A 24,125-nucleotide genomic window follows, 5' to 3' on the forward strand; every position below is an offset into this window, starting at 1 on the left:
CTCTGCCCACCCTGCCCCTGCCCACTTGTATGCTGTCTCTCTCTGTCTCTCAAAAAGGAATAAATGTTAAAAAAATTTTTTTAATGCATTAGTTTCGTAAATTATATAGAAAACAAGATTGGGAGTTACAAACCAAAGTTATAGTAATACTAGCTTTTACACTAATTGTTTTTTCTTTAAAAAATTTTTTTTAATGTTTATTTGTTTTTGAGAGACAGAGCACGAGTTAGGGAGGGGCAGAGAGAGAGGGGGAGACACAGTCTGAAGCAGGCTTCAGTCTCCGAGCTGTTAGAACAGAGCCTGATGCAGGGCTTGTGCTCACAAACCCAGAGATCGTGGCCCAGGCCAAAGTCAGATGCTCAAACAACTGAGCCACCCAGGCACCCCTAATTATTTTTTCTTTAAATATATTAATCTTTTAAATCTTTAGAAAAAAAAAAACCTAGTTAAATACATTGTTATAGTAACACCGGCTTTTATCATACCAATATATTTACCTTTATTTAGGTTTATGTTTCTCTGAATGGCTCTGAGTCACTGTCTTTTCTTTCTACCTTGTCAGGACTCCCTTGAGCATTTCTTCCAGGGCAGGTCTGGTGTTTACAAACAACCTCAGTTTTTGTTTATTTGGGAATGTCTCGATTTCTCCTTTATTTCTGAATGACAGTTTTTTTTCTCCTTTATTTCTGAATGACAGTTTTATTTCTCCTTTATTTCTGAATGACAGTTTTATTTCTCCTTTATTTCTGAATGACATAATTGGTTATGGGGCACCTGGGTGGCTCAGTCATTTGGGTATCTGACTCTTGTTTTCGGCTCGGGTCATGATCCCAGGGTCATGCGGTCAAGCCCTGCGTTGGGCTCCATGCTGAGCGTGGGGCCTGCTTAAGACTCTCTCCCCCTCTACCCCTCTTCTCTGCTTGTACTCTTTCACTTTAAAAAAAAAAAGGTTGAAAGTTTTTTTTCTTTTAGCATTTGAATATATTGGCCCATGTTTTCTGGACTCCAACGTTTCTGAAGACAAATCTGCTGATGATCTCAGTGAAGCTCCCTTGTATGTGGTAATTTACTTCTTAACTGCTTTTAGTATTTTTTTCTTTGTGTTTTGAAAGTTTGTTTATAGTGGGTCTTGGTGTGGCTCTCTTTGAGTTCATCTTACTTGAAATTCTTTGAACTTCTTAGATGTTTATACTCATGTCTTTCATCAAATATGGCAAATTTTCTTATTGTTTCTTCAAATATTTTCTGTTTCTTTGTCTTTTCTCCTTCTGAGACCCCCACAATGTGTATATTGTCCTGCTTGGTGGTATCCTATAGGTCCCTTAGAGTGTTTACTTTCTTCAATTATTCTTTCTAGTCTTCTGCCTATGTAATTTCCATTGTCCTATCTTTAAGTTCACTGATTCTTCTGCTAGTTCAGTTCTGCCTTTAATTTGTCATTTCAGTTGTACTTTTCAGCTACAGAGGTTTTTTTTTTGGTATCTTTTCAGATTTTCTGTCTCTACTGATATTTCCATTTTGTTCACACATTGTTTTCTTGATTTTTTCCACAACTTCCTTCAGTTCTTTGAGCATCTTTTTACGATAGTTATTATAAAGTCTTTGTCACATAGGGGCGCCTGGGTGGCTTAGTCAGTTAAGTGGCCGACTTTGGCTCAGGTCATGATCTCACAGTCCGTGAGTTCGATCCCTGCGTTGGGCTCTGTGCTGATAGCTCAGAGCCTGGAGCCTGCTTCTGATTCTGTGTCTCCCTTTCTCTCTGCCCCTCCCCCAGTCGTGCTCTGTCTCTCTGCCTTTCAAAAAAAAATGAATAAATGTTAAAAAAAGAATTTTAAAGTTTTTGTCACATATAACTGTCATATGTCTTTTTCAGGGACAGTTTCTGTTGATTTATTTTTTGCCTCTCAATAGGCTGTACTTTTGTATTTCTTTGAATACATTGTGATTTTTTTTTGTTAAGTGCTAGACATTTGAAACTAATAATGTGGTAACTCTGGAAATCAAATTCTCCTTCCTTGGATAGTGGTGGGTTTTATTTTAAAAAAAAAACAAACCTTTTTTTAAAAATTGTTGTAGGCTATCTCTGTTCAAAGGATCAACATGAGGTGTAAACTTAATTTCTTAGGTCTTTTCTGGGCCTTTTACCTTGCACGTGCACAGTCACTTTTTAATTTTCCCCTCTAGACATTTGCTTTTGAGTGTCCTAGTTTTTAATGTCTGGCTCCCAAAAGTGAAAAAGCAAAATATGAAGGGAGGGAAAAAGGGCACCAACCCTTTGAATCCAGTGGAAGTCACTTCAGCTGGAGGGGGAGGAGCTTGCAACAGTGTGAGGAGGTACAACTACAATGGCTGCCTGCCTCTTTGTTTCCTTGTCTGCACTTCTGTGATCAGAGCCACAATCAGTGACTAGAGCAGATTCCCATTATTGGGAGGACAGGGTCCTTTTTTGCCCACCTTAGTTCCCATAAATTGTGCAAATTGCTCCACAAACATTTCACACAGCTGCCTGCCACACAACTGAGGACAGGGGATGAGTAGCTGCTACTGTACTAAGAGCTAAAATTAACCAAAATTCATCTCAGTTTACCACTTAAGTCTTTCCCTGGAAGTTGCAAGCCTTCAACAGATTCCAGAATTCTAAAATAGTTACATCAGATAGATTCTATCAGTGCAGTTGTCTAGATGAGGTGGTTCTTTCTCCACCATCTTCCCAGGATCCTCTCCATGATCTGTTTTGAGTTAATTTTTGTATTCAGTATGCAAAAAGAAGCCAAATTCACCTTTGGCATGTGTGTGTCCAGTTGTCCCTGTACCACTTGTTGAGAATACTCTTGTTTCCTTAAAGGAATACCTTGACTCCTTTTTAAAAAACTGACCATAAATGTGAAAGCTAGGATCTAGAGTCTCAGTTATGTTCCAGTGATCTATAAGGCTATACTTATACAAATACCATACTGTCTTTCTCACTGTATGCTTGGCACATAATAGATGTTCAGTATTTGAGTTAAATTGAAATTGAATTGGCTCAACTTATTAAAGAGTCTGTGTTCTTACATTTGCCACATGTTTGCCTTTTTTCTGTTGGGGTGTGTGTGTGGTAAGGGGAGTTGTGGGTAATTCCTTTTTGCTTCTTTTCTCCCTAGTTTCCTATCAAACTATATTTTGGAAAATTCTATCCTTATTCTACAAAGACATTTTCTGCTTCACTGAATAATACTCCAGGACAGAGTACCTTTGGAACAGGCATGCTGTAGTAACCCTCTACAGCTAATGGTAGTAGCCTTCAAAAAACAACGATGTTGACTAGAACTGTACTCTTTAGAGAAGTGACATCCAGAGGCCTATTAGTTGCCATCATGTTATTCCTTCCATCAAAGCTTAGCTGTTTTAAGCATTGTTGTACTTATTGCTTTAAAGTAAAATCTTACCAGAATATACTGGACATATTTTATTAAGCAGTAGACTTAGAGTTATATCTGTACCATGTAACAATAGAATTACTCATGGGCAAGTTATTCAACTTTCCTGAGGCCATGATTACTTTGTGACAAAATAAGTCTTGCTCTATTAATCTCTTATGGTAATGAGAATCAAAGTGATGTTTGTGTGTTTTGCAAAATGCAAAGTGATACACAAACTTTTTAATGCCATTTGTTTATTTCTTAAGCAGCAATACACATCTTTATTTCTGTAAAATGCTATCTTTTTTTAAATGTTTATGTTAAAAGAGAGCCCCCACACAGGGCCACACATGCGTGCGCGAGGTGGAGGAGCAGAGAGAGAATGCCAAGCAGAGCCTGACTACAAGGGACTTGATCTCAAGACCTGTGAGATCACAATCTGAGCTGGAAGCAAGGGTCAGATGCTTAACCAACTGAGCCACCCAGGCACCCCTCTTTCAGATGCTTTCTAAGATAATATGAAAGGAAAGGAATTTGAACTGTTGGATCATTTGCTTACAAAAACAACTGAAATGGGTAAAGTTTGAGTGTTACAGCTCAAGAATGTGGGACATTTGTGAAACCAAGGAGAATAAGAGGAACATTTCTTTAGTCTCTGTCTTTATGACAAGAAGTTGTAGAGGAAATGCTGCTTTTATTGGAGAACATGTAAAATTTCTAATTTAATGTAATTGAATAGATTGTGATAAAATCTTGTTTCTTTATCACTGGTATGTAGAATTTATGTAAAAGTTATTTCTTAAATATAAAAGATTGAGCAATACAGAGCTACAGTAATCAGGGTTGTGTGGTATGGCATAAGGGTAAACATATAGGTTAACATAATAGAAGTGAATCCAGAAGGAAACTCTTTATGAAACCAATTTATGTTCAATTGGTTTTGTATAAGCGTGCCAAGACAATTCAGTGGAGGAAGGAATGATCTTCACAATAAATGATGCTGGATATCCACATGCAAAAGAATGAGTTTGGACCCTTTGTTCACATCATACACATAAAAAAATAACTCAAAATGGATTACAGACATAAATGTAAGAGCTAAAACAGTAAAGTTCTTGGAAGAGATTATATGAGTAAATTTTCATAACTGAGTTAGGTCATGGTTTCTTGGATAAACTGGACATTGTAAAATTCAGAACTTTTGTAATACAAAGGTCACTATCAAGAATGTGAAAAGACAACCCATCGAATGGGAGAAGATATTTCCAAATCATATATTGGATAAGAGGCTTGTATCCAGAATATGTAGAAAAAACTCTTACTACTCAAAAATAAAAGGCAATCCATTTAAAAAGTAGGCAGCACATCTCAGTAGACGTGTTTCCAAAAAGATACACCAATGTCCAATAAGCACATGAAAGAGATGCTCAGCCCCATTAGCCATCAGGGAAATGCAACTCAAAGCCACAGTGAGATACCGCTCACACTCACTATAATGGCAAGTGTTGGTGAGAATGTGGAGAAATTAGAACCCTCATGAGGTCTACTGATGGGATTATAAAATGGTATGGCTGCTTTGGAAAACTATCTGGCAGTTCCTCAAGAAGTTAGACATAGAGTTACCACATGTCCCAGCTACTCATAAGTATAAACCCAAGAGAATTGAAAGCATAGCCACACAAAAACTTGTTCTTAAATGTTTATAGTAGCATTATTCATAACAGCCCAAAAGTAGAAACCACCTAAATTGTCCATCAGCCAATGGATGGAGAAATAAAGTGTAGTCTATCCATCGGTAGGATATTATTTGGTAATCAGGAGTGAAGTATTGATACATGTCATAATATAGGTGAACTTTGAAAGCATTGTACTAAGTGAAAGAAGCCAGTCACAAAAGGGCACATGTTGAATGGTTTCATTTATATCAAATGTCCAGAGTAGGCAGATCTATACAGACAAAAAGTAGATTAATGTCATGTAGCGGACAACTAAGGGTGAAGGTATTAGGAGGAAATGGGGAATGACTGCTAATAAGTTCAGGATTTGTTTTGGGGATGATGAAACTTATTGTAGTTATGGTTGCACACCTGTGAATATATTAAAAACCATTGAATTGTGCATATTAAATGGGTGAATTGTATGGTATATGGACAGTTGTTTTTTTTTTAAATCAAGCAGTACCCAACTCAAAAAACTATGAAGAGAAGGACATCTAAGAATGTGCCTCTACTATTTATCTTCTGGAGACAGAAAAGAATCAGATGGTTGTTTAGCTCTTAGTTAACCATTTTTCTTTCATTCTCTAGTCTTGTAGTGGCTGACTAGGTTTATTAAATGCATCCACTTTTGTGTTGAATGATAGTAAATCCTAATTCATTTTTGACAGGAATTGAGTTCTCAGACTTTATCACATGATGGAGGATTCTTCAATAGACTGGAAGATGATGTTCATAAAATTCTTATTAGAGAAAAAAGAAGAGAACAGCTTACAGAATATAATGGAACAGATAATTGCGCAGCTCATGAACACAACCAGGCATGTAAAATAGAAAATTCTCTTAAAATCACAGTGAAATTAAGATGCAGTTTTCCTTAAAAAAAAAAAAAACTTAAGCAGTGGAATCCAATTATGATATGATGCTACAATTTTAGGGTATTATCTTAGTCATTATCACACATAGATTCTTATGTTATCAAGTGTGAGGTCCTCCATTCATTGAATATTGCTGAATGTGTGCTATGTGCTAGGTACTGTTAGGCACCAGTACAGGGAGTGGGAATACTGAGATGGGTGAGACTGTCCTTCACTTAGATACTCAGAGCAGTGGGGATAGGAGTAGGCAGACCTATACAGTATCATTCAGCATGATGAAGGCTTTGAGAGAGAGAAGCACGATAAACACGAGGCTTTGAATAGAGAAGGTACTAGCTCCCTCCCTGGGGGAATTGTGAAAGGTGTCTGATGAATTGACATTTGGGATGGATGTTGAATGATGAATAAACTGTAAGAGAAATAGAGGGAGCCTGCGGGAAGTGCAAGAGCAGAGGCCCAGAGCTGCATAAGCCATAGACCGAATATTCAGAAAATAGAAGATTCTGCACTGAGATATGTACAGGGTATGTGAAGGTGGGGTAACAGGGCTGGGGAAATAGATTGGGTTTAGATTATGAAGGTCTTTTTTTGGAACTAAGAAGTTGGAACTTTAACGTGTAGACCAGGGGTTGCAAACTATTGCCCGCAAGCTAAGAATGCTATTCACATTTAAAAACACTCAAAAACCAAAAAAGAAAGTAAAGATCTTATCATGTAGAGACATATAAGTTGCCTTTATTTTTCTCACCACAACTGCTAGTCTTCTGTTTTACTGGTTCTTAAACTTGAATATGTTCTTTAACTTAAATTGACCTCTGATCCATCAGTAACTGTTCCTAGCCTGGAACTTGTAGTAATTTCAGTATTGTGCCCACAAACACCTTCCTCCTTGATTTTCTCTTCTTCCCTTTCAGATGCACAGCATTGCCTTTAACAATATTACCTACTTCCTCTATTTTGATTTAATTCCTGGGCTTCCAGGTATTGCTGCACAACCTGTTTTTTTTAAAACAGTGTAATGTTCTCCTCTGAAAATAAGTGCTATGTAACTTTTGCCATATCTTCATTTCTGCTTAACAGGCCTTTGGTTCATCTCTCTCTCTCTTTAATTGAAGTATAATTAGTACACAATGTTATATTAGTTTCAGGTGTGCAATATAATGATCTAACAAGTCTGTACATTTTGACTTTGAAAGATTCCTACAGTGGCTGTTCAAATTCTAACTTTTTAAAAAAATTTACTCACTTATTTTGAGAGAGAGCACACAAGCAGGGGAAGGACAGAGAGAGAATCCAAGCAGGCTCCGAGCCATCAGCACAAAGCCGGAAATGGGGCTCAGTCTCACGAACTGTGAAATCATGACCTGACCTGAAATCAAGAGTTGGGTGCTTAACCCATTGAGGCACTCAAGCACCCTAGCTGTTCCAAATTCTAAAAGCCTGTTTCCTATCCTTTTACTCTTCTGTTGACATTATCTATTTGTTTCATTAAGATAGTCATTTAACAAATTAAACACCTACTGTGTTGTGTTATAGAGAGACGTAAAAGAAGTCAGACCTTTAAGAACTTTTTATTCTAATGTAGCAGTAAGATGGTTTATAAATAACACTAACATAATTCCACATGATATCTATTTTCTTTTTTTCTTAATTTTTAATGTTTATTTTTGAGAGAGAGAGTGAACGGGGGAGGGGCAGAGAGAGAGGGAGACAGAACCTGAAGCAGACTCCAGGCTATGAGCTGTCCGCACAGAGCCTGATACGGGGCTCGAACTCACGGATGGTGAGAACATGACCTGAGCTGAAGTCAGGCGCTTAACTGATGGAGCCACCCAGGCAGGCACCCCTCTATTTTCACCTTAGTAGCAGGAAATCCTTGTCTGCCCAGAAGCACTTGTGAATTTCTTCCTTTCTAGTGTTGAATTTTAATATATTCCTGTCTTGCCTTGACTGTCAAATCTTATGTATAGTCTGAGAAACTATGTTAACATTTATCATTAGCATATGTGTTTCTTTTTTCATTGACCATGATTTTCCCCTTTGTGGTCCGTATCTTATTTTTTTAAAGTCATTTCAGATCATTTTTGTATAGAAAAAATTATATTAAGTGTATTTCAACAAATAGGTGTCTCAGAACCCTTTGTTGAACAAATTTGGGCATATATAAGTTCACTTAAATGATTAAGTAACATTATTAATGGTCTAGTAAAACTAAAGTGGCAGTGCAGTAGAGTAGATCAACAGTCTTTGAAATCAAACAGACCTAATAACACAAACTATAGCTTCTGTAGCTTACCAGCTGTGTTACATTGAGATGAAATTACCTGCCTTTCATGTACTGTTATTAGGAGTTATGATTAATTAACAGTTATGACTTAAAATGTTTATCAGACCATGTTGTACACTGTACTTATTTAATATATAATTATTTTTGTACAAGGTAGAAAATGGTATGTCCAAAAAAGGATATATGCTGGTAAAGTGCCATACTAATTCGCAAGAATGGAGATCAGAGATGGCTTTCTTAGGAGAAAATGGCTTTTGTATTGGAATGTAAAAGTAGAATTTGATTATGCACAGGTGAGGGAGAAGAAACTAGAAGGCCATGAGTAGAAATATGGAGGCAATGAAGTTAAACCAGTTCAATTAAAACAGAAGGACCATTGAGTATGGTATAAGCTTGGTAAGGGGGGTTAGAAAGTATTGTGGAGGATTTAAAGGTCTGATTTCTGGTTTAGTCAAAAGTAAAGAATTTTTGAAAGTTTTGAGCAGAGAACAAAATATGTGATAATAATTTCACTACAGTGCCTAGGAAAAACTGAGTGAATTTGAAGACGAGTGTTAAGAATTAAGACAGTACTCAGTATTATTAAGGGTATAGAACAACAGTAGCATACTGCTAGTGGTATAGTATAAATTGGTATAACCATTTTGGAAAACAATTTGGTATTAACTTTTTATTTATGTTAAAGATGCAACAATATTTGTTTCAGCTTTATTGAGTTTTAATTGACATATAAAATTGTAAGATATTTAAGATGCACATCATGATGATTTGCTGTACCTAAACATTGTGGGAAGTTTCCTCCCATCTTGTTAATTAACACATTTATCACCTCACATTTCTTTTTTTTTTCTTAGACTATTTAAGTTGTAGCCTCTTAAAAGGTCAATTATGCAGTATAGTGTTATCAACCATAATCACCACTTTGTACATTAGATCCTCCAATTTTAATTCATTTCATAGCTAAAAGTTTGGGCTGTTTCACCAGTCTCTCTCTAATTCCACTAACATTGAAGATGATGGGCAGACCACATTTTCTAGAAATTCCATCCTAAGATTAAACCCTGGGGACATGTTCAAGATGAATGTTCAAAAGTCAGTTGTTTGTAATAACCAAATGGATAGGAGAAATCAGTGGGCTACTGTTACACATAGCAACATGGATGAATATCAAAAACACAGTGTTTAATGAGTAAAGCAGGTCACCAAATAGTTTGATGCCATTTATATATATTTCAAAAAATAGTAAATTTAATATATTGTTTGGTGATACAGTTATATGCAGTAAAAGAGGTAACAAAGGAAGAGAAAGACAATACAAAATTCATAATAGTGGATATTCTCAGGAGGGAAGGGAATGCCAAAGTAATGTTCAACTTCTTAATCTGCCTTCAGGTTATTTTCTTTTTACCTTAATGTGTGTCATTATAGACTACTTCTGCATATGCAAAATTTTTCAAAATTAAAAAAATTAAGATTTTCTCATAGTATATCATTGAGTGTAACGGGGAAAAGAAAAAGATTGAGACCATTTAAAAAATACTTTTCTCAGGGCGCCTGGGTGGCTCAGTCTGTTAAGCGGCCGACTTCGGCTCAGGTCATGATCTCGCGGTCCATGAGTTCGAGCCCCACGTCGGGCTCTGTGCTGACAGCTCAGAGCCTGGAGCCTGTTTCAGATTCTGTGTCTCCCTCTCTCTGACCCTCCCCCATTCATGCTCTGTCTCTCTCTGTCTCAAAAATAAATAAACGTTAAAAAAAATTTTTTTGTTTTAAATAAAAAATACTTTTCTCTCTTTACCTCCTTCCTCTCTCCATTGTGCTCCTTTCTCAGAAAAAGAAAACTTTCTTTTTGCCAAGGTGAAAATCCTCTTTTATTATACATTAATATGCCAGGAATTTTCAAAGGTAGAAAATAAGTCAATCCTAATAAACCTCTGTTTTTTAAAAATTTTTAATGTTTTATTTGAGAGAGAGACAGAGACTGAGCGTGAGCAGAGGAGGGGCAGAGAGAGAGAGGGAGACACAATCCGAAGCAGGCTTCAGGCTCTAAGCTGTCAGCATAGAGTCTGATGCGGGGCTCAAGTCCACAAACCACGAGATCGTGACCAGAGCCGAAGTCGGATGCTTAACCTACTGAGCCACCCAGACGCCCCATCTTTTTAATTTATTTTATTGTATTTTTTTTAAGTAGGCTCCACGCCTACGTGGGGCTTGAACTCATGATCCTGAGATTAAGAGTCATGTGCTCTACTGACTGAGCCAGCCAGATGTCCCTAACCATTTTTTTTTTAAAGTTGATTTATTTATTTTGAAAGAGAGCATGAGCAGGTGAGAGAAAGGGAGAGAGAGAATTCCATGCAGGCTCCACACTGTCAGCGCAGAACCTGACATGGGGCTCGAACCCACAAACCTTGACATCATGACCTGAGCCAAAATCAGGGGTCAGGCACTTAACCAACTGAGCCATCCAGGCATCCCCTCCTAATTCAACCATCCTTAACACAACATGTCTCATTTTTGAATACTGCTTTTCTAGGAAAATACCACATGCATGAGTATTTAAAAATAATTATAACAATAGGGAATACAGTTTTGTAGCCCCTTTTGTAAACCATGCCTTATATTGTCAAATCAAGACAGTATAATTCACTTGGTCATTCATTGCCCTATTATTGAATATTTAGATGGTGGAGAATTGGTCACTTGATATTCATTGAACATCTTCTTATGTTTAATTTTTTTGATGAATTATTTTCTTGCAATTTTTTTTAAAGATTTTATTTTAGGTAATGTCTACACCCAGTGTGGAGCTCGAACTCATAACCCCCAAATCAAGAGCTACACACTTCACCAACTGAGCCAGCTAGGCACCCCTCCTTGAAATAAATTCTTAAAAGTAGTAATTATAATTAAATCAAAGGATATAAACATCTGTGTTGCTCTTGATGTGTATCAACATTGTCTTCTAGTAGCAGGGTATGAGCTTACTAGATTGTCCATAACGTTACCAGCATTGGGTGGATCATCCATGCCTGGTCTTATGGATTTGAGGGCTCTGTTTTATTAATTGCCCTTGTGGTATATCTTGCTCTTTTGTTCAGTTGATACCCATACTCACTATGTCCAAACTCATGCCCATCATTTACTCTCCAAACCAAACATTTGGCTTGACTTCCATCATTTCTGTTTTTGGTTCTGTCATTTTATCCAGATATCCAGACTCTAAACTTCTTTTACTACTTTTCTGTTTTTCAGGGTTTGGGAGTTTTTAATCATTGAAATATTTCTAAAATCTATCTTCTCTTCTATTTTCATGAATACTTTTTTAATTTAGGCCCTCATTATGTCTTACTGGTATTATTTCGGTAATTTTTGACAAGTCTTCCTGCCTCCTGCCTTCTAATGGTAGGTGTAATTCCTCTTATACACTGCCACCAGATAGCTTTTTAAAAAGTGTGACTTCCGCCATGCCACACAAGCCCTTAAATGTCAATGTCTGTTGAGTCAAGTACAATGTCCTTGACCTGATATGTAAAGTCCTCAGTCTGTGCTTTTCAAACTGAGAGTTCCAACTCATTTAACAGGTCCAGAAATCAATTTAGTAGATTTATAGATAGATAGTAGAAAAATATAGTAGATAATAGAAAAAAAGTGTCAAGAGTATATAAACCATCTACCTACTCGTATTTTATGAAATTTGTTCCAATGCATATATGTACACATACACAACATATACATACATACACTGACATGTATGTGCATTCTGGGTCATGATCTAAAACATTCCTTAATGTGGGTCACTGTCATATAAGTTGGAAAGCATTGTTCTGTGATATAGTTTCAACCTAATTAACTCCAACTATATTCTTTCCCAGATTTTCTCATAGCTAGAGCAGAGCATACCTGACACAGAATGCTCAAGCCTCCCTAGCTTTGCTCAAGGTTCATGTCACATGCTATCTTCTCTGTGAAGCTTTCTCTCACTGCCCCACCCTACACGCGAAACATAGAAAATCTGGATGTGATCTTTCCTTCTTTTTCTTACTACACAGCATTTTGTTTTTCTTATGGCACATTTCACAGAGCACATTTTTATTATAACAGATTACAAATCCCTTGTAGACATGGACTTTATCTTCTACATCCTTGTATCTTCATTATAGTATAATATTTTCTACTTAGAAGATATTTTTTAAAGTTATTTCTTGAAATACAGGATTTTATAAAAATGAATGTACATTAAAACAGCATGATTTTCTCGGGGCGCCTGGGTGGCTCAGTCAGTTGAGGGTCGGACTTCGGCTCAGCTCATGATCTCGTGGTCTGTGAGTTCGAGCCCCACGTCGGGCTCTGTGCTGACAGCTCAAAGCCTGGAGTCTACTTCGGATTTTGTGTTTCCCTTGCTCTCTGCCTCTCCCCCGCTCATGCTCTGACTCTCTCTCTGTCAAAAATAAATAAAACATTAAAAAAAAAAAAAGTATGATTTTCTGTAAAGTGGAGAAATGATAATAGCAAAAATTAGTACTTGAGAGGTTAACATATATTAAACATTATTTAAAATGATTATTTCATTTAATTTGCACAGTTAACTAGAAGTTGGTAGATCTTATCTCCAGTTTGTAGATTCAGTGGGAAAAAATGACCTTAATTTTATTCACCTGGAGAAAACTACTGATAATTTGTTGTGGTCCTGCTTTTCTAATGATATATACTTTTTTCCTCCAATAATGTGGAAACCGTTCTATGGACCACTTTTTAGCTAAATAAATATGGTGAGCATTTTGAGTTATTAAGTAATAATTCTTATACATTAAATAATTGAGTATTTTAAAACACTAAATTGCTTTCAGTTACCCACATTGAGAAAAATATATTTTTTTATTTAAAAAATTTTTTTTGTTAATGTTTATTTATTTTTGAGACAGAGAGAGACAGAGCATGAGCAGGGAATATAAGAATTTATTGTAACATACGGTATTTTAAAGAAGTGAGAAAAGGCTGAATTACAGAACAAATGTAGGTTACAGGATAAATGGCTAACTGGGGAAAAAATCAAGTTAAATAAATCCCTGCCATCCTGCACCACATACCAAAACAAATTTATATTTATTTATTTATTTTTTTCAACGTTTATTTATTTTTGGGACAGAGAGAGACAGAGCATGAACGGGGGAGGGGCAGAGAGAGAGGGAGACACAGAATCGGAAACAGGCTCCAGGCTCCGAGCCATCAGCCCAGAGCCTGACGCGGGGCTCGAACTCCCGGACCGCGAGATTGTGACCTGGCTGAAGTCGGACGCTTAACCGACTGCGCCACCCAGGCGCCCCCCAAAACAAATTTAAATGCAAAAAGTCATCTTACAGTCACATAAGAGTATAAATTGGTTCTATTTATCTAATGACTAATGTGGCAACATTAACTTACTCTACAGAAATTCTACACCTAACTGCTAGGTGCTGTGTGTACTGACTCTTGCTCTCTGGGACTTGTCCCAGAGGAGGCAGATATAACATCAATGCAAGGTTTTAAGCCATGAAGAAAAGCAGCACAGTGCTATAAAGGGAACAATGTGGACTATTCCCTGGTGGATCAGGGAAGTGTTCTCTGAGGTAGTGACACTTAAGATGAACTTTGGAAAAAAAAAAAAAAAAGAGATGAACTTTGAGAGATGGGAAGGAACTGGTTAAGCAAAAAGTAGAGGTAAGAGATTTCCAAGTAGAAAGAGCAGTATGTTTAAAGGCTCTGTCTGAGGCAGGAGAGAGCCTGAATTTGAAGGGGAAAGAGGCCAGTATGGTTGGAGTTTAGTGAGGAGGAAGATAGTAGAAGACAGAGGCCTAATCTTGGAGGGCCTTGTGAAGCAGTGAAAGATTTTGAGCAGGACTATCAGATTTATATTTATGTTACATTTATGTTTTTCAGAGATCACTTTGACTGCTGTGGAAAATGGATTAGAGTGGGTAGGAAAGGTATAAAGACCCTTTAATAACAACTGCAAACCCAGGTCAGAAAAGATTATGCCTGAGATTAGAAGTTTAGATAGAGAGAAGTATATCATAGGAAAAACTATTTGGGAGCAGAATCTACAGTATTTATTGGGGGTTGAATGTGGCAGGTGAGGATGATAGGCTTCAAGATTCTAGTTTAAGGAATAAGGGGAGTGGATCCAAATTAGACATATATATATTAGGCCCAAGAACTGCACTTCTAGGAATTTACCTTCAATAGATAAGTGAAGTGGGGAGAATATCAGAGTGTTCACTGAAGACTTATTACAACAAAAAAACTGGACTTCAATTTATTATATATATATATTATATATATATAATAATTATATAATATATATATATTATATATATAATAATTATATAATATATATATATATTATATATATATGTTTATTTTTGAGAAGAGGAGGGCAGAGAGAGAGAGGCAGACACAGAATCTGAAGCAGGCTCCAGGCTCCAAGCTGTCAGCACAGAGCCTGATGTGGGGCTCAAACTCCCACACTGCAAGATCATGACCTGAGCTGAAGTCAGACACTTAACCAACTGAGCCAGCCAGGCAGCCCTATTATTTTTAAACGTTTATTTACTTTGAGAGGTGGAGAGGGAGATAGAGAGTGAGCAGGGAAGGGACAAATAGAAAGGGGGAGAGAGAATCCCAAGCAGGCTCTGTACTGACAGCAGACTCAAAGCCACAAACCATAAGATCATAACCTGACCTAAGCTGAAACCAAGAGCTGGATGCTTAACCTACTGAGCCACCCAGGCACCCCTGGACATCAATTTAAATGCCCAACAACAGGGGCGCCTGGGTGGCTCAGTTGGTTAAGCGTCCGACTTCAGCTCAGGTCACGATCTCACACTCCGTGAGTTCGAGCCCCGCGTCGGGCTCTGGGCTGATGGCTCAGAGCCTGGAGCCTGCTTACGATTCTGTGTCTCCCTCTCTCTCTGCCCCTCCCCCGTTCATGCTCTGTCTCTCTCTGTCTCAAAAATAAATAAATGTTAAAAAAAAATAATAAAAAATAAATGCCCAACAACAGGGTACAGGCTAAACACGTGGTAAATTCACAAAACTGAAAACTCCAAAATCACTAAAAATGATATAGAACTATAAAACATTCACAGGGTCTTAATATTATGATACCATATGCAAAGAAGAAATTTGGAAGAATATACACTAAAAATGTAATAACTCTTAGGAGATTTATTCTTGTGAGATTATAGAAATTTGACTTTATCATTTAAAAATTTCTTTTTATTATGGTACCTGGGTGGCTCAGCTGGCTCAGGTCATGATCTCACAGTCTGTAAGTTCGAGCCCTGCATCAGGCTCTGTGCTGACAGTGTGAAGCCTGCTTGGGATTCTTTCTCCCTTTTTCTCTGCCCTTCTCCTGCTTTCTCTCTCTCTCTCAAAATAAACAAACATTTAAAAAAACTAAAATTTCCTTTTATCAAAATTGTTTTATACTGAGTATGGAATAATATGAATTACTATTCTAGTTTTGAAAAAATGAAAATCTAGATGAATATCTATCATCTTTGAGTAGGAAAGTACTTCTGAACATACCAAAGAGAAGAAACTGAAAGGAAAAGACTGATAGATTTAACTTGATGAAAAATTTCCACAAAAATACTATAACAAAATCAAAAGGTAAATGAGAAACTGGAAAAAACAGTCACAACCATATGACAGGCATATAACCAATAAACATGAGAAAGTACACAATTTCGCCAGTAAGCAAAGAAATGTTATCTCAAACTGGTACATTTAAAATATTTTTTTTTCTCAATGTGGGTAACTGAAAGCAATTTAGTGTTTTAAAATACTCAATTATTTAATGTATAAGAATTATTACTTAACTCAAAATGCTCACCATATTTATTTAGCTAAAAAGTGGTCCATAGAACGGTTTCCACATTATTGGAGGAAAAAAGTATATATCGTTAGAAAAGCAGGACCACAACAAATTATCAGTAGTTTTCTCCAGGTGAATAAAATTAAGGTCATTTTTTCCCACTGAATCTACAAACTGGAGATAAGATCTACCAACTTCTAGTTAACTGTGCAAATTAAATGAAATAATCATTTTAGGGGCGCCTGGGTGGCTCAGTTAAGTGCCCAACTTCGGCTCAGGTCACGATCTCACAGTTCGGGGGTTCGAGCCCCGCGTGGGGCTCTGTGCTGACAGCTCAGAGCCTGGAGCCTGCTTCAGATTCTGTGTCTCCCTCTCTTTCTGCCCCTCCCCTACTCATGGTCTGTCTCTCTCTATCAGAAATAAATAAACATTTTAAAACATTCTTATATCTTAAGTCTCTTTCTGGAATTTCTTTTCTAGCACAATGGCTCTGTCTACCTAGGTACCCTAACCACACTACTTTAGTTATTTTTGCAGTATAGTGTACAGTTATTCGGTAGACAAATTCCTCTTCATTGCATTAACATTTTGTTTCTGTTCTGTATTCTCCTGGATGAAGTTTTGACTGGAATTTCAATTGAAATTTTATTGAACTACCTAAATAATATTTAGTCTTCTCATCTGCAAACATACTTTGTTCCATGTCCTCTTTGGTATTTTATAATTTTCTTTATAGATCCTAAACATTTCTGAATTTTAATTTTAGAGGTATACTTTTTAAATGTTTATTTTGAGAGAGAGCATGTGCGTACATCAGCAGGGGGAGGGGCAGAGAGAGAGGGAGAGAGAGAATCCCAAGCAGGTCCATGCTCAGTGCGAGCCCAATGTGGGGCCATGACCTGAGCTGAAATCAGGAGTTGGATGCTTAACCGACTGAGCCACCCAGGTGCCTCTAGGGGTATTTTTTATAGCTACTGAAGAGGAATTGGTTTTTCTAGTTATATTTTCTGCCTAGTAATTGCTGATATACAGAAAAGCTGTTAATTTTGGGGTTCTATTATTATTTGTTACTTATTATATTTTATAATCAAGTATAAAATATAAATTATAAAATAAGTATAAATTATAATACTTATAAAATACTTAAATAATACTTATAAAATATAATAAAATAATACTTATAAATAATACTTATAAAAATACTTATAAAATATAATAAAATAATACTTATATAATAAAAATTATAATACTTATAAAATACTTAAATAAAGTATAAGTACGTTTTGAATTCTTTTGAGTTTTAAAGATAGACTAATAGCAACTTGTCACAGAGCACTTTTTTTTTTTTAATGTTTTATTTATTTTTGAGAGAGAGAGACAGACAGAACATGAACAGTGAAGGGGACAGAGACAGAGAAGGAGACACAGAATCTGAAACAGTCTCCAGGCTCTGAGCTGTCAGCAGAGAGCTTTACATGGGGCTTTACATACTCAAGAACTGTGAGAGCATGACCTGAGCTGAAGTCAGATGCTCGAAACGACTGAGCCACCTAGGCGCCCCGTCACAGAGCACTTTTAATATGTTTATCCCAGTATAGAAATATTTCAAAGTTTGATATTATTCTGTTATGCTTGTAGTTTGAGATTAATCATAAATATCTTATTTGCTTTTACTGTAATAATTACAATTATAATTGAGTAGAAGTGGAAATGTAGTCAACGGTTTAGGGTTGCTTTAGAAAATGAATTAAAATTGGGAAAAATCAGGCTTTTTCCTCTTAAACGTTCACAAATATTGTAAATATTGTAAACCAGAAATGGTAGAACTATCTTAGTTCTAAAATAGTGTTTTTCTCTCTTAGGAAGTAGTTCTGAAAGATGGAAGAATTGAAAGACTAAAGTTGGAACTTGAAAGGAAAGATGCTGAAATCCAGAAGCTGAAAAATGTGATCACTCAATGGGAGGTTTGTATTTATTTACTGTTGTAAACTAAAATAATTCTCTTACATGGTACTTTTCTGTTTTTCTTACATGTAAATATGTGTAATATTTGATTAATAGAAATAACATTTCTACTGTTCAGGTTTTTAAACTCTCATTAATGATATAAAATCTGAATGACAGTGTAATTTTCTTCTCATGTTACAATATATATAACATTAAATTTTCCATTTTAACCATTTTTAAGTATACAATTTATTGGCATTAATTATCTTCACAGTGCTATGTGAATAACCACTATCTACTTCCAGAACTTTTTCATCATCCCAAGCAAATTCTGTACCCATTAAATAACTCCTGTTCTTCTTTTGTTGCAGCTACTGGTTACCTGTAATTCCAATGAATTTGCTTTATTCTGGGTACTTCATATAAATGGAATTATATAATTTTTGTCTTTGTGTGTCTGGCTTATTTCACTTAGCATAATGTTTTCAAGTTTCATCCATGTTTTTTGCATGTATCAGAATTTCATTCCTTTTATGGCTGAATTGTCCATTGTATGTAAATGCTACATCTTGTTTATTCATCTGTTTGTGGACATTTGCATTGTTTCCACCATTTGACTATTGTGAACAATGCTGCCATGAACATTAGTGTACAAGTATTTGAGTCCCTGCTTTTAGTTTTTGGGTATATACCTAAAAGTAGAATTGTTGGATCACATGGTAATTATTTGTTTAACTTTTGGAGAAACTGCCATATTGTTTTCCATAGCACCTGCAACATTTTACATTCCCATCACCAAAATACATGAAGGTTCCAATTTCTCCACATCCTTGTCAACATTTGTTATTTATACAGTTTATTTTAACCACAAACCTGCATATTACTCTTTGATTTGCTTCCTTAGGCTTTTTTTTTTTTTTTAACTCTTATTCATCTCAAGTGTCATTGTTTTTTGACTAATATTTATTCACTCAACAGTTATCTGTTGAGTGCCTATAATGTGCCAGGTGCTTTTCTGGGCCCCACATATGCAATGGTGAAAAAAATGGTAACTCAAGTTCGAGCTCTGATGGTTCTTACATTTCCCCTTCTCCTCTACTTATGCCTTTAGGAATCATCCCTGCTAAAACCTTTTTGGACTGCATCCACCCATCTCCCTTAGCTTTCTCCTTGTGGTTTATATTTTCCTTTTCCTTTTCTCCTCTGTGCCAGGCACAGAGAAGAAATACAAATATGAGCTACCAAGAAGCTCATAGTCTAATGAGGAAGATACACATGTAAATAGTTGTAGTACATTGTAGAATTTATAGAGATTTGACAGAGTGCTCCCAAATCACAGAAATAATACTGAATTAGTTGCTGCTATTGAAAATTGCTAAGCTTTTCACAGAAGAGATGGTGTTTCCAGGTAGAGACAGTACCTACAAAGGCATGGAAATGGTAAGAAATATATTGTTGCTGAAATTTAGAGAAATGGAAAGTTGTAAAAGGTTATATTGGAGATGTTATTTGGGGTCAGTATTTGAAGGCAATTGGATTTTATTTTATTACAGGAAGGTAAAACCACAGAGCAATATCAGCCATGAACAAACATGCGGAAATTCTTAACAAGATCTTAGCAACTTGAGTCCAACAGATTTTTTTTTATTCATCAAATGAATTTATAACTGAAAATTAAAATTTAAAGTTACTATTGAAAGCAGTAAAATTTTAGTCGACCATGGCTAAACAAAAAATATATATAAGCCAAGAAATTTAAGTACCTTTTTGTTCTTTGATGTAATTCTTTTAATGGAACATTTCCCTTCTGGTGACAGCTTTTAACATTTAGTTTATATTTATTCACATCAATCTGGGCCCTAGGTAAAAAGAAATTGTCAGGTACTATATACATCTATATCTTATAAATATATTTAGGCCAAGTTTTTAGATAAGAATTGAAGTATATATTCATGTAGCACCAATCTAGTGGTTCTAATTGCAGTTTTTTTTTCCTGCTCATAATTTATGAAGCTTTGTTTTTTTTAATTTTATTTATTTAATTTTATATTTTTCATCATGGTGGGTGTACTCTTTAATCCCCATCACCTGTTTCCCCCATCCCCCACCCATCTCCCCTCTGGTAATCATCAATTTGTTCTCTGTAGTTAAGAGTTTGTTTCTTGGTTTGTCTCTCTTTTTTCCCCTTTGCTCATTTGTTTGTTTGTTTTTTTTAATTTCACTTATGAGTGAGATTATATGGTGTTTGATTGACTGACGTATTTCACTTAGCATTAAACTTTCTAGCTCCATCCCTGTTGTTGCAAATGGCAAGATTTCATTCTTTTTTATAGCTGAATAATATTCCATTATAGATAGATAGATAGATAGATAGATAGATAGATAGATAGATACACACACACACACTCACCACATCTTCTTTATCCATTCATCTATCGATGGACACTTAGGCTGCTTCCATAGTTTGGTTATTGTAAATAATGCAGCAATAAACATAGGGGTGCATGTATCCCTTTGAAGTAGTGTTTTTGTATTTTTTGGGTAAATCCCCACAAGTGCAATTCCTGGATTATAGGGTAGTTCTGTTTTTAATTTTTTTGAGGAACCTCCATCTGTTTTCCAAGCTGCACCAGCTTGCATTCCCAACAGCAGAGCAAGAGGGTTCTTTTTTCTCCACATCCTTACCAACACTTGTTTCTTGTTGTTGTTAAGTTAGCCATTCTGACAGGTGTGAGGTGATCTGTCATTGTGGTTTTGCACTTTCCTGATGACTAGTGATGTTGAGCATCTTTTCACGTGTCAGCCATCTGTATGTCTTCTTTGGAGAAGTGTCTTCTGCCCATTTTTTAATTGGATTATTTGTTTTCGGGGATCTTGAGTTGTATCATTTCTTTATATGGACAGTAACCCTTTATCAGATATGTCATTTGCAGATGTCTTCTATTATAATGGCTGCCTGAAGGCATTTGGATTTTAGTAAAGGTCTTTAGAAAGGGAAGTGGCATGAGAATTGTTTTGTGGGAGAATAATGCACATGGCTGAAGCCTTGAGTGAAGAAGGTAGTCTGGTAAAACAATGAACAGGTATTGAGTGTGAGAGGAAGAGCACATTTTCAGCTGGTTTGGGCAATGGGAACTAATACCCCATTTTGTATATGCTTAGTTTGAAATAGCTGTAGATGTAGGCATAGATGTTCAGGATGTAGCTGAACACAGTTGACTCACAACGTATGTATCATTTAACTTAAGTGCTCTCTTTTTCATGAAATTAAAAATACTAATAAGGCACTATATGTTTCATTTGTGCTCTTACAAATTGCATGGCACATGTGTTATACATTTTGTTTTTATCAATACATTTGCTATTCAGGGTTATATGTACAAAACTATATATGCTATTTTTATGGGCAATATAAAGATTTTTCACAGGTAATTTTGCTCATTTGAGATTTTTGCTTTATGAGCTGACTTTAGACTCTAAAGCTGGAATAAGAGGTGTTTCTGTGTACACTGATCTATACCTTGGACAAAAGGCTTGAGCTGAGGTAGCCTTTAGCAAGATATTAACATTGATTAAAGCCTTGAGAGAATTTCTTACAGTTTCATATTCTTAGGGGATATATTTCTATATTCATAGTGAATATACTTATAGTTGACTTTGTATGGTTTTCCCCTTCATATTTCCATGTGTCCATCTGACTTACTGCCCTCATTCATTTCTAAGATTCTCAGAAGTTCTATTCCTTTTATATTTACTGTGGTATTTACTTCTGTTCGATGTATTGACTGTAGTTATTACTGAGTATCATTACTGGTTTGTTATCAGCAATTTACTGAATAGAGTATTTAGTAAAAGCCATTTTTATCTTTATTGAACTTGATTTAAAATACATTAAATATGTTTTATAAGAAAGATTTTTGAATCGGTAACTTCTGTACTTACCTATGTACATGTTAAGAGAAGAAGTGACAAGTTTCTTATACTGATCTGCTTTCTTTCGCTGATCTCTTGTTATGTCTAGTGTTATGTCTAATGTACTAATATGTTAAATATTTATAAATAATTAAGTCCATTTAAGATATGTTGAATAAGTGTAGTGGAGTGGGCAAATTCCCTGGAATAAAGATGTTAATGTGGGAACACAGTTCCTCTTGTTCATAAGTATATAATTGTGCCATTATGTAGTATAAGAAGCTAAGTCATTTAGAAAAATAGAAAAAGAATTGGAAGGTATTTCAGTAAATTATTAATTCATACCATCCAAATTTACTTTAACAATATATAGTTAGTGAAATAGTAAGTGAGAAGACATAGTACTGCACTGTACAATTGAGTAACCACTATGTGAGTGTACCTAGGCACTTTTTCAGTAGTTTAGTAGCCACATTTTGGACAGTGGCAGGTATAGAACAGATACAGAAAGTTCTAGTATAGTACTGGACAGTCTTGGTCTAGAGCTGTGAATCATTTTTCTTTGTTTTTACCTAATTATTTTGAATTGTGTAAGGATTTTATTTAAGGAAAAAAAGAGAAAGACTCCAGGAAAATTTAGTCCCAAATTTTATCCAGTTTTACCTCTCTCTTCTTGATTTTTCAATATCCTATAACATTAATTTCTGTTATTGTACCAGGGATTTAATTTAGGAGTAGACAGTTATGAATACATTTTCCTCTTTCAAAAGTAATTCCTGTCTTTCAGCAAGCCTAGAATTCATAACTTCATAATTCATAGTAAATCATTAATTACATTATTTACTTTTAAAAAATTAAATCTTTTTTCTTTGACTATTAGGCAAAGTATAAAGAAGTAAAGGCAAGAAATGCACAGTTATTGAAAATGCTTCAGGAAGGTGAAAGTAAGTGATTTGTGTGTTTTTAGAATTAAAAGTTAACCTTAAAAAATATTTGAAGATAATTTTTCAAGATATATGATTTATTAACTCAACAAAATTAAAAATTTTCTCAGAGTGATACAAATTGAATTGTTTCTGATAATTTTATTATTACAAGTCACTCTTACAGCACCTTAGTATTATACAGGTTTATGACTATTTGGGTAAGAGAAAGCTTGAAATTTCCATTCTTCTAAAGTACTGGACTACATTCAGCAGGAAAATAAGAATAGACCTTGCTTAAGATTCTCTTTTTAATTATTAGAGGAGAATGCTTATTATTTTGGGTTTTCCTTCTCCCCAACTCCTTATACTTTTGTTGCCACTCTAAACTTTGGCAGTAGTTCACCAGCAGGAAGCCAAGGAAATCACTCAAAAATGATTAGAAATAATCAGATTAGTAAAGTAGATGCTATGTGAAGCCCCTCCCCACATCAGTTGCACTCCTGATTATGTATACCTAATGATTCTTACCTTGAAAGTTCTATGAAGATTTTCCACTCATAACAGAAAAGGAAGTGTGTGTTAAGTTTTTAAATTTTTTTTTAAGCTTTATTTATTTTTGAGAGAGGGGGGAGAGAGAGAGAGCATGCACACATGAGTGGGGGAGGAGCAGAGAGAGGGAGACACAGAATCTGAAGCAGGCTCCAGGCTCTGAGCTGTCAGCACAGAGCCCGACGTGGGGCTCAGACTCATGAACCATGAGATCATGAACTGAGCCACCCAGGCGCCCCTGTGTGTTAAGTTTTTAATATGAAGCTTATGCAAAAGAAATTATAAATAATAAAAGACATATAGAAAGATATGAATAAGAGAAAATCTTCTGAACAGACAAAATTAAGGCCTATAAACAGTTTTCCCTGTTAATAAGTGTCAGTGATAAACCAAATAGATCTCTTATGAGTACTGTATAGTGTTCAAGAAATGGTGAAACTCACCTTGAAGAATAAGCAAGATAACAGAAATTGAAGATCCTGGGAGTATAATTGTCTAGTCAAAATTTAAACTATGTTAAAAAACAGATATCAAAACAGTATGAGTAAAAACCAGAAATTATGTTCAATTGAACAGAATATATAGTGTTGAAATAGATTCAAGCTTACTGTTTTATAACTTTACTGTTTTTTGTAATATAATTTATACAGCTTAA

The 24,125-nt window shown here is 35.5% G+C and overlaps 1 protein-coding gene across 4 annotated transcripts in view; it reads left to right on the forward strand.

Moving 5' to 3' along the window:
• Positions 1–24,125, forward strand: part of GKAP1 (G kinase anchoring protein 1) — a 93,695-nt gene that overhangs the window by 63,304 nt on the left and 6,266 nt on the right. For 3 of the 4 annotated variants that reach the window (XM_053205212.1, XM_053205211.1, XM_053205214.1), the window contains exons 8-10: positions 5,788–5,941; positions 18,003–18,100; positions 22,876–22,939. In XM_053205212.1, coding sequence (XP_053061187.1) covers positions 5,788–5,941; positions 18,003–18,100; positions 22,876–22,939 — 316 coding nt within the window. Of the gene's footprint in view, positions 1–5,787; positions 5,942–17,998; positions 18,101–22,875; positions 22,940–24,125 lie in introns of all 4 variants that reach the window. The other variant, XM_027048118.2, reaches the window with a different exon arrangement.

This window comes from Acinonyx jubatus, chromosome D4, assembly GCF_027475565.1.
Source record: "Acinonyx jubatus isolate Ajub_Pintada_27869175 chromosome D4, VMU_Ajub_asm_v1.0, whole genome shotgun sequence".
NCBI classification, from domain to species: domain Eukaryota; kingdom Metazoa; phylum Chordata; class Mammalia; order Carnivora; family Felidae; genus Acinonyx; species Acinonyx jubatus.